The following is a 12,400-nucleotide window of genomic DNA, read 5'->3' on the forward strand; positions in this document are numbered from 1 at the left end:
ATTTACCAAGAGATCAAATGTAACGATCCGCAGTGTAAGTGCTGTAACCTGTTACGAGTATATGTTCCTAAAATAAGTAACAGTAAAGAATGTACAACAACAAGTTTTGTAAAATTTAACAAATAATGTATTTCCCTAGAATACAAAGTGAAACTGAGATCAAAGAACCTATGGTCTTGCGAAATAAATCCCAAAATAATAAAAGAATTATAGACACAAGTCCTACTAATGTAAGATTCTGAATAAAACTCCCAAGCTCCAAAGAAAATCCAAAAAACTGAAGACGATAACGTTTCTGTTATTATTATAGCTTATAGACGGTTGATTTGTAAATAGTCTATTGTTGATCACAGTAATATAATTCCAGGTTTGAATTTAGAATAAATTCCAGTGAAAATCTCGATCCAAAGCTTTTATCAGAGCACTTTTAAATTTCCAGAGAAAATATGTTCTTGAATTCAATCATTTGAGGAAATAAAATTCAGCCAAGCTGGTTACAACATAATACAACTTGAAAACGCTAGATGTTAAAGCCCGAATGATCATGTCATCACAATTGCAAGGTTATATTTCTACTTGACCTCATGTAACAATTAGCAGTTTCTAAAAAAATTACCTAATGCAAAATAATCTTCTAGAAAAGTCCTGAAGCTTACAAACCAATAACCAGGATTATGTATAATTCACTCACAAATTCCTAAACTTTGACTTTAATAATATTATTGATTTTAAACCCATATATATAGAGAATAATTTAGCCATGTATTAGTTGTTTAAAATGAATAAAATAAAAGAGTCAATTTGGGTCAATAGAAATGTGTCTCTTCTGTTGTAATTCAACTTCCGAATGACAAAACGTTCCCTTTGTATTAATATCTGGAAAGGGATAGGCATAATACTTTCCGAAGTGATTTTGACGATTTCTTATTATTCCGCCCGGTCCGTTTTTACATGAAAATTTATATGAAAATGTTATACATTCGTTAGATGCTGGATAAAAAATGACGTTGTTGATTCTGAGTGAAATGGATAATGAATAGATGGATGTATGATTAGATTGATAAACGGACAAAGAAAATGGATGGAGGATGGAGGGTTTTCTAGGACATTTGCAAGTTGTCTGAATATACGAAACCCGATAAATGAGGAGACTGGGTGAATGGAAAGACTCTTTAGACTGTTGGATACATGAATGGACAGATAGTCGGATGAATGAAATAAACTGATCCAGGTAGTGACTATCATTTACCATCAGCTTTGGAATGAAACAGAAACAGGTATGTTGATAAAGTAATGCAATACCTGTAGTTTCGTACATAACCGAATTTTACCTTGTGCTATCAACCTCACATAGTTTAGATTCTACATGTAATTCAAGAGGTACGAATTAGGTAATATTATTATTATTATTATTATTATTATTATATACAGAAATCGGTAATTATGTGTAATACGGAATTGATCTTTAAACACAAAAATAGTTAACAGAACAGCATACCTATATCAAAAACAACCCCTTGACAAATTTTGTACCTACGTATAGCACGGTAGTTGTGAACATAATGATATAAGAACCACAGCATACCGTAATCATGTCAGGGACCAATAATTTATTTTCTATGACAAGGGCCAGACAATATTTTTATGAAAAATTCAATCTGTCAATAACTGGGACAATATCTTCTTCCGACTGATAGCAAAAACACACCGTATCATATCCAGTATATTGTTGGACGAAAGAAGATATCTTGCGATAGCATAGTAGTTATGAACATACTGCAATAAGTACCACAGTATACCAGGGACCAAAAATGTATTTCCTGGGACAAGGGCCAAACATTATTTTAAAGAAAATTCCATCAGTCAATAACTTGGACAACAGTTGGACGAAACAAGATATCTGGCGATAAAAGAAAATAGTATTATCTCAGGTAAAAAGAAAATCGCAGTCCCGCCCAGTTAAATGGTCAGTACCTATCAGTATATGAATTTGTTATGTGTATGTTAATTATTGTATAAATTGTAATATATAAACTGTAAACTACGGTGGGACCATTAAAGATACACTATGGTGGACAGCCTGTAAAATACATGTTGATGATATTAGAGAGCTGTTTGATAAAAATAATAAGTGCTGGCACCAAAACTTACAATGTATTCTCTATACTATTGATATTATAGGCAGGGAAACTTTGAGTGGGATGCCAACACCTAGACAATGTATTTACCAGAGGGAACCAGTTAATATAAAACACACTGACTCAGTAAATGAGAAAATACTGAGTGGACTTAAATTACGTAACATTTAAACAGAACACATCTGCTGTCCTGAAAAACGTATGATGATTTTGGTCGTGTAAAGGAAGACGTGTACTTAACACATTACCATACGCTAGAAACTAATAATTGATATATATCTGTTATTTTTAATCAGAAAATGTTTCTAAAGATTTGGATTTGGGAGGAAAATTTTTACAACATCCCATTTTGTCCACCACGTTGACATACGTGACACGTGTCAAACAGGTGATTAAAGAAATATAAATTTATATTTGTACTACTTCAAATTAATTTGTGAAAATACAATTGTTTTTTGTTTTAATGAATGATGTTTTGAATTATTTTATCATGTAAAAGGAAAACTTCCTGTTGATAGTTTATTCTGGCATTTCCGTAAACTCCTTATTGTTGGAAACTTCGGAACTATCGGAACAGTGAGAAAGTACCGTGGTACATACCACCGGCAAATTATACCTCGGTAAACCGGTATAACGGTAATACCGCCCACATCTAGTAAATAATACTGATACTTGAACTTCTCTTTTAATATCATAATAAGCCATAATTGTATTTTTTACTCATACAATGTCTGAAGATGATGGCTAAAACACTTCATGAGGATCAATATTATCGGAAATATGCTGAAAATGCAGTCTGAATTCATTGCTTTTAATAATTTCTATTCCACCATTTGACTTACCGCAAAAGATTTCTAACCGTGATTAAACGTTCTCCTGGTGCATTCACCCTTTATAAACAGGATTATTCGACTTTGGTTGTATAAATGAGCTTGATGTTAATTGTATTCACACACCATGCCACACTTGACATTTATAATTACATAAACAACATCTGTGATTCAAAATGAAGTAATCAAATTACATCAAAATAACAGTCGATCGTACATATCTGTCATTAACAAAGATCAATAATACTTACCTTAATTTATTCTATCGTGCGTCCTTTTAGAAGTCTTCAGCTGTCAGAAAATATAATGTTTATTGAATGATATCCTTTATTTGATATATTTTCACACTTCGTTCCAGTTATCCTAATAGCACAACGAAAATTGCAAAAGGTAATTAAGTTACTACTCACGTAACTCAGGAATTTATATTGATCATTATTCTATTTTACTCTAATAACAGTTATGGTGAGGTAAATAAATGAAGGATATTTTGTTTTCCTGCGTTAATACCGGGAATATTTCATCGTGTGACACCATATGCATGATATTATAATGAGTAGAGAAACCACGAGCTAAAATATATCGATTTTGATACCAACGGATGAAATCTATCAGGTGTTAATGCATTAAAAGAAGATTCTCTTTTCATTATATGCAAGACTTGCTCCATAATCTACGTTAAGAAGATTAAACAGGTTCTCCGGCACACCTCGCTCACTCCAACCCCTACTCGTAATTTCAAATTACACTGGACAACAAATTTTTACAAAAGTCATGTTACTGAAATAAAATTAGTCAATTCTTATCAATTTTTATGTGCTGAACACGAATATGACAGTCAAATTGCAAAATTGGCTCTAGTTTTTTTGTAATCTGCAAGAAATTAATGTTTACATAACGAAATGCATTCCAATAGTAAAAGGTCAACTGTAATAGCCGACCTATAAAAAATCAAGTCATTGACTACATCTTAGATTTCTTCGCCTGTCTCTTGTACAGCTGTTCGGGAGCATCTCTGAGGAGTGTCCAGCAGTAGTCAGCCAGCATTGTAGTGGACCATTTTCCCTGGTATCTTTGTTCCATTGTTGCGATATCTTGATGAAAACGTTCGCCGTGTTCATCACTAACAATACCACAGTTGCTAGGAAAGAAATCCAAATGGGAATGAAGGAAGTGAATCTTTAGAGACATATTGCAGCCAAGTTTCTTATACTTCATCAACATGTCTTCTACTAGTTCCTTATAGTTTTCTGCCCTAACATTTCCGAGGAAGTTTGTAGAAACTAGGCGAAAAGCATTCCATGCTTGTTTCGCGTCACCTTCCAGCAAGTTGTTGAACCGGTCATCTTTGAAAAGCTCTCGAATCTGAGGACCCACAAAAACTCCCTCTTTAATCTTTGCTTCGCTGAGTCGAGGGAATTTTTCATGCAGGTATCGGAATGCTGGCAAAGTCCGGTCAATGGCTTTCACGAAGTTCTTCATCAAACCTAGTTTGATGTGAAGGGGTGGTAGCAAGATTTTCTGAGCCTCAACCAGAGCTGGGTGTTGGATATTCTTCTCTCCAATGGCTACATTCTGCCTGTGAGTCCATTCCTTCCTCATGTAGTGCATTTCCCTTGCTCGGCTATCCCACTCGCATAAGAAACACATGTATTTTGTATATCCTTGCTGCAGTCCCATTAAAAGGGCAACTACCTTCAAATCACCACAGAGGTGCCAGCTGTACTTGTTATACTCAATGGAATTCAGTAGCTGCCTTAAGTTATCGTATGTCTCTTTCATGTGGACAGCATACGCTACTGGAATAGATGGAAGAATGTTTCCATTGTGCAAAAGCACAGCCTTGAGACTCAGTTTCGAAGAGTCCACAAATAGTCTCCATTCTTGTGGGTCATGAGTGATTTTTAAAGCATTCATGAGGCCCTCAATATCGGAACAGAATATCAGATTACTTTCCTTTCTGAAGAAAGGCTCCAATTGCTGGTGGCGCTTTCGATATGCAGTAATTGTGACATCTTCTTCTAGAAGATTCCATTGTTGGAGTCTTGATCCTAGCAATTCTGCCTTGTTCTTTGATAAGTCCAAATCACGAATCAGGTCATTTAGTTCTTCCTGTGTTATTCTGTGTGGGGTTGATGATGCACCACAGTGAAAATCTGGATCACTGCATGCTGATGGACCAGGAGAAGAACAGGTCGACTCACCTTTGTCTTCGTCAGATGAATCAAGAGAATATTCTGCTGGAGGTTCTGGAATAGGAAGTCCCTCACCATGTGGAACTGGTCTCAATGCAGACGGAATGTTTGGGTAGACTATTCTCGACTTCTTTCGCTTCGTTATTCCGCCGGAAAGAGGAGGAACCAAGCAGAAGTAACAGTCATTTAGGTGGTTGCTTGGCTCTCTCCACACCATTGGGACTGCAAACGGCATTGATGACCTTTTGCAATTCAACCACTGTGAAAGCTGTGTTGTACATGTAGCACAGCATATATGCGGAGCCCAAGGCTTGTCTTGGTCACCAACCTTGCATCCGAAGTAAAGATGATATGCCTTCTTCACTTGAGAATTGATACTTTTCTTCTGGTTGGCAAATGTCACTTCCCCACAAATATAGCAAAAATTGTCCGCGGTATTAACACACTTTCGAGGCATTACTGTTCTTTATTGTACGTAAATGGATAAAATAATAAGTTTTATGTAACAGTAGCTTGAACTGTCTCGCACAACGTCTAAAATATTTTAAATGCTGAACCTATCTGATTGGGCTTTATATAGTACACTGCTTACGTCAGCTTCAGCAGCCGCCTGGCATTAGTATAATAGGCCTACACATGTATAGTACACTGCTGACGTCAACTTACTTCAGCAGCCGCATGGCATTAGTATTGCATTGCATCAGAAAATGATGCAATCAACTGTGGATGATGTGAGCATGATGGTATTATGCAATGTTACATCATTATTCCGGATGTTGCTGCAGTCCTACTGGAGAAATTTACACAGTGAAACATAGAAAATGAGGTATATGAATATCTTCAAAACGAGAGCCAATACAAATTTTTCACGGTTATATTCGTGTTCGGCACACCAAAATACTACAGATTAGGGCCTTTTCAAGTCAGTAATGATTTCACTGTTGACCAGTGTTATTATTATAGCTTTATCATATAAATATACGTGACTTATGACTTAAGAAAGCAGTTGGATTGGATTGACCTAAACAGTCGCAATAAAGTATAATATTGTCATTTCCTATACTGTCTGACCCTGTCTGAAAACAATGAAAGCCCTATTCGAGAATGCATCACAATGTTTATTTGATATGCTTGCCAATAAAGTTAAGGCAAACTAACGTCAGAGAGACATTAACGACGTCTAGTCAGATTTCTTTACGAAAGATCAATTTCCATGACTGAAATGTAAATCAGTTTATGTTTGTTTATTCTAGCTCTCAGAGTTCTCGTTTTGTGCCGCATGGCTTCATGGGAAATCTTATATTTTCACACGTGAAACTATAAGGATATATTTTCCACATGTGAAAATATAGAAACAAAAAAATAATGAGTCTATATTTTAAATTTCGGTTTAACATACAGAACGAAAATAATGAACTGGTTTAGGTGAAGGATCTTAGACTCTCCAACAAATCTTAATGGATAAAAAGACCTACAAATGGAGCAATGTTGTCAGCGTTTGACAAGATTCTGAATGGTTTCCAGAAGGCAAATGTCAATTCTCTGGTACTAATGACCAATGCATGGAGGTCCACTCCCATATTTCTGCAGGTATTTTCTTGACAATATAAAGATAATAATCATATATTTCGAAACGCGGTACTCAGGTCTCAATCCCGATTCAGAAATGAAGTTGAATTCAGTAAGTTCTCTTTTCCATTCATTTTTTGTGTGTGACTGGGTTAGCTTTGGGAATACTTCAGTTATATTTCCTCACAAGGGGTACCCCTCGGTCAGCTTCATTTCATCCCGCTCCCTGGAGTCCTTCTAGGTCAACCTGAGATCACGTTGCTCATGCGAGGCATATCATTATATCTCATAACCATGTATGTATTGGGATCCATCATGCTCGGCCTTGGTTCCATTTGCTTACTCGTGTACGTCGCAGTTATTTATAACATATACGTTGCACGTCTTTCTTTAGGTCTGTATCCTTCCTTGGATTTCCACTGCTATCACCATTGTCAATTTGCAAGAGTATGACGTTAACCTCACCGACAAGATTCCTTTCTTTTCTTCAAATTTCCAATATCATATTCCATAATTATCAAGGCTTTCAAACGCATTTGAATTGATTTCAAAAACTCTTTACGATTAAGCTGAACAAATGTATTTTCATTTTTCTCGCATGTGTTGATGTTTGTAAGATGCGGGGTATCGTTATTGAATTTCTGATACATCATTTTCGACAAAACAAAGTCTTTCCATTTGTATTATTTATTTATTTATTTTAACACTTTGCGACTTAGGTGAACAAGTGTATTTTTAAAAATGTATTTTCTATTCAACATATAAATTATTAATCATTGCAAAGTACAGGATATTAATCCAAAATATAGAATATTAATATATGGACACTAATTTACAAGTTATGTATATTTTATGTTCCAATTTATATTTCCTGTTCAGTTCCACTTGCGATGAAGAAAGAAAACTGAATGAAAAAAGAGAGAAAAACAATAAATTGCTGGTTACTGTCAGGTATACACTCATTAATTATTTCTGGTGATTTACAAAGTTGTATTTCATCATTTCTCCTAAATTTAAACGTTGTGTGCTATAGAAAATAAATAAAGGTGCCTGAGTTACAGAATGCATCAAAATATATTACAAGTTATATTTAATGACTGATTACGGATGAGTAATGCAACTTGGTTGTCTGTGCAGAATCCTGTGAAGAATCATCGGGTAATCGGTATTTGCTACAACAAACTTCATCAATAAATCAGGATGGTCAGGCGACATATGACAAATCTTGACCTTGCGAACCTGTGTTGAAAATGAATAAAAATTTGTGAAATTGTTTGAATTTATATTGGCAATTACAGTGTTATTATATGTACTCCAGGAACCTTGTTCTTATATATCTCTATCGTACCTATAATACACAACGCCAGCAATAAAACAATTAAAATGTAATACTGGTATTTAGCTCTTATTTCTAGTTTAAAAGTTGATTTTCACATTGGATACATGAATGACTCAAGCCATTTTATTTGGGTCATACTATCGCAATATACATTATAGAATAAACAAGGAAACAAAATCTAGAATATAACTAGACACAGAGATCAACATTATCACGACATATAAAGGTAACGGATCGATCGCTTACACTGATTTTCCCCTGAATTACGGAACATTCACTGGTTTGCCGATCCGATCCACACCAAAGACATAAAAATGGTAATAACAGCTGCCTCGCTAGGCGCTCAGCATTAAGTGATTACTGTTAGGACTGGTAGGCCTGGGATCAGTTAACGTGACTGGGTGGGACATCATGCTGCATGTCTCCGCCATGACGCCCCAATGATAGACATCACAATAAATTGCCACACTGCAGACATCGTAGCGACTAAATAGTTGTTAAAGCTACGTTACAAATCACACACATACACATATACATACATACACACTTACGCTGTTGTGCGGATCCGGTGCATGAATGATAATTTTCTTCTTTTGTGTGCTTTTTTCTTGTTTGTTTCTTTCTAAGAAGCATCAGCATAATAATTTCCTATTCTGATATTTATCGTTAAACACATTTTCTTTGGTCTCTTTATACATTACTACACTAACTAAGTTCCTTATGTATCACTTTATTTTTATACCCTTGATTAAATCCAGTGCTTTAGTTAGAAGTTCAACTGCACGAAGTCCATTTCCTTCATGTTGGGTACTAACAGCATATGAAACTCAACTTTGGTTGTGGTGTATTTACTGGGAAAAGGCTGCATTTGAATTAAATGCTTGGAATGCTCAGAACCGACTGTTTCACTAGAATTTCCATTTTCATCCTGGTCAAAGGTAAGAGGCCAAATTTAAGACAGACATTTTCTCTTCAGTCTTTTGATGCTGAGTTCTATTAAACAGAGGCCAACTTCGTCATATTTAGAAAATCTCCTGGAAACCAAACCAAAGGAATAGCCAATTGTTTCGTTAATGTAGTGATATCGTTAGACATTCCACTGTTTTGTTCCTCAGCAGTTATTATATATATTATTAGTATTATCATTTGCCTGCATATAAGGTATTCGAAGATTTTCTCTATAAAATGGATCTTTCTGAGTAATGAGACAAATTATAACAGAAACTCACAATTAGTCACCATCTGATAGGTTAGTAGATCACCCGTTATGGTCTGTTAAAATTCTGTACTTTTCAGACCTCGCATGAGGTTTGTACAATACAAATTTTCATAACTTTAGAAAGTACAACATTGCAGATCATCAAAACGAGAGCGAGGTTGATAATTCCATATTAATGATATGAAACTAAGAAAAAGAAACAATCCTAATATTTTGTTGTTTTTTCCTCAAAAATAAAAATATTTGTAGCTTACTAGAGCGACAAAGTTGCATGTAGTGGATGGCCTGAAGTTAAATGACATTAATTGAAAATGGTTCACAAATTAATACATGACTCATATGAGAGAGACAGACATGGAAACAGAGTGGTGAAAACTAATTTGTAACTCACCTCATCTTCTACAATGGCTGCAATATCGAGAAGATCAGGATTTTGCAGCAGTTCTGCAACTTTGTCAAGGAAGTAATAAACGGCAGGCGAATAGGGGTTTGGGGATGATACATTCTCCTTTCCACCAGATAGAAGGAATCTGGTTGCATTCCCGATGTTCAGTAGCCTTAAAGTAAGGTTCGAATTGTGACCCAGGTAATCAAATATCAGCCGAAATTGATCATTATGATCCAATTCCCAAAAGGTTTTCACTGCTGCTTCGAAAGTCCCTCCAATGCATAAGAAACAAATTATAAAAAACAACAGCTTCTGATCCATTTTAGATGCAACTGGCCACAAACATATATATACGAGGAATGTGACAAACTTCAATAACTTTGTGCTCTCAATTACAACAGAGGCTTCGAAGGAACGTTTTACTCGACACTAATCAATATCTTTGTATATCTTCAAGTAGAAAGGCTCCTAGGAAGATGTATATAAACGCCAATTATTACAATCAAACTAAAACTTTCAGTAACATATGGCAATGTAATACCTGTAAGGCAGCCAGATATCAAACCAAAGAAAACCCAGTTGACAACTATTCAACCCAATCGTTTGTCCGTAAATGCTACATTGATCTAATAACACTGTGGCAGTCCATCCATACTTTTATACAACATGAATGCGCAGTGGAGTCCTTCATGTGGACTTTGGACAGGCGGCAATTGTCATTATATGGATATGTCATGTATAATTGATTCTTCACTATCAAATGGGGTCGATGGCATTCTAAGCAGACGAAAAAGAACAATATTTCAATGGATGTATCATATTTGCAATTGAATGACTACCCGCAGTCATGAAGAGCATCCGAAAATGTCCAGTTGGGTGAAAATGTAACGTACATCATAAAGTAAATCGACAATACATAAACTACACCATAAAATCAAAACGCAGTTGAAAAACATTACAATCGAACAAGATATTTGATAATACTTTTGCATGCATCCATCAATAGTCTCGTTATTGTCAGACAAGGATTCTTGTCCCAGCTATTAGGTTTCTCAGGTCTTTCCAGTTTCCTCCTTAAGAAAAGAATTGCTTTCTTGTAGAAAATGCAAACTGTTCAGAGTTTGTAGTATATGAGGAAGAAGTGTTCTCGTCTCAAAATTTAGTATTTCTTTCTGTTCTTCTTTACCGCATAAATTTGTATAAATAATGACAAAGACACATTTAGAGTGTTTACCATTATTATACTTTAAATCAATATCTACATCAAGAAAGTATATGGCCGTGTTAAAGTGTGGTCAAATCTGATGCAACTTATCATTCATTTCCATGCATGTACCATAGTTCCCACAGATAAGTGTTATAGTTTCGATGATGTTGGTATACATTCTATTTCTATCTTATTTGTGCCCACTTCAAACACATGGAATATTTTTTTCTTTAAAGGACAATTTATAACATTTGCTTTGCAGTATTGCATCACACATTGTATAGATGTCGTATGATAGCAGCAATGTTGCACGAAAAAAGCGGAGATCTTGAATCTGATGTTAACTTTGAACATGCGTTATGATAACTTTTCTTAAACGACGTAAACCATATTATGGCTAATCTTTTCCGGTTATAGATTTTAAGCGCTTGAGAAATATATTTATTACATAAGCTATAATATAATAAGTTGAGGTGTATAAATAAATAAGCATCTCCGTGTGTGCGTATGTGTGTGTCTGTGTGTGTGGAGAGAGACAGTCAGAGAGACAGTGAGACAGAGCATCCGGTTCAGTATGGGTGGCCACACATATTGAGGTATATAAATCTGCAAAACTAATATGAACGTTTTTTTCTTTCTTCTTCTTCTTCTAACCTGATATACTAGTAAGTCATCTGTCTTGATCTAACCGATTCTTAAAAAAACTTTCAGCAGTATTTCAGGCCGTCAGGCTTTGAAGTAATGCTTACTTTTTATCTATTGAAAAATGTACATATACAGGAAATATACATCAAAAAATGTCCTTGTCTTAATTTTTATCCTCTTCTTCCTGTCCTTTGTGTCACTGTTTGGCTTGATCCATATAATAAATCACATTCTTTAACTGAGTATCTTCTATGAGATTGAAATTTGCATATAGTCAAAAAGTCGTAATGTTTAATGTGGTTGCCTAGTTTGATAGCATGTACATTTATATATCCTGTTTACTTAATGATAGATGTATTGCATACCTTCAATTTAGTTTTGCCTAGCTGACTTTTGTCATAATTTGTAGGATGTTTTATTCAGATACATTCATGCTGTTATCATTATGGTACATCAGGACTTACAAAACTATTGGAATTCATTCGGAACATTCTAAACTATTCTACTTGTGATAGGACATTTATGACTATTTCGGATTTAACTCACAATACTATATTTCTTACATTTTCAATTTGTAAATTCCTTAAATCTGTTATTGTTTTACTTTGATAAACCAATTGGTTTCTATTGCATAGTTTAAGAGCTGGATTGATAGCAATGCTCATCTTTCATGCAATTAACGTTGGTCTTGTTCTTCGTTTTCTAAACACATTTTATTTTGTTATAATGCTTAGACATGACGTGAATGTATCACGATTCTTATGCATTCTCTGGCCAGATCTTGTATTACAAGAAGCAACACTTACCAATTAAAGACCGCTTTGATCCATTTTTTGCATTTAGTGACATATTTGAAGCCAGAAAGTTCCA

The 12,400-nt window shown here is 34.9% G+C and overlaps 1 protein-coding gene across 1 annotated transcript; it reads right to left on the reverse strand.

Moving 5' to 3' along the window:
* Positions 1–7,525: 7,525 nt before the first annotated feature.
* LOC149781749 (uncharacterized) lies at positions 7,526–10,005 on the reverse strand. The gene is made up of 2 exons (XM_089934782.1): positions 9,682–10,005; positions 7,526–7,971 (listed from the first exon to the last, which is right to left on the reverse strand). Exons 1-2 carry the CDS (start codon positions 9,997–9,999, stop codon positions 7,834–7,836), a joined length of 456 nt encoding a protein of 151 aa, XP_089790908.1. The 5' UTR covers positions 10,000–10,005; the 3' UTR covers positions 7,526–7,833.
* Positions 10,006–12,400: the final 2,395 nt, after the last annotated feature.

This window comes from Sinohyriopsis cumingii, chromosome 15, assembly GCF_028554795.1.
Source record: "Sinohyriopsis cumingii isolate HCF-2022 chromosome 15, ASM2855479v2, whole genome shotgun sequence".
Lineage (NCBI taxonomy): Eukaryota > Metazoa > Mollusca > Bivalvia > Unionida > Unionidae > Sinohyriopsis > Sinohyriopsis cumingii.

What these genes read in the sequence shown, in the direction of transcription:
- LOC149781749 (XM_089934782.1), bottom strand. Translation starts at nt 9,999, where the DNA reads ATGGATCAGAAGCTGTTGTTTTTTATAATTTGTTTCTTATGCATTGGA. An exon ending in CAGCCATTGTAGAAGATGAG is followed by an intron (nt 7,972 to 9,681) that starts GTGAGTTACAAA and finishes TTTTCAACACAG; the next exon opens with GTTCGCAAGGTCAAGATTTG.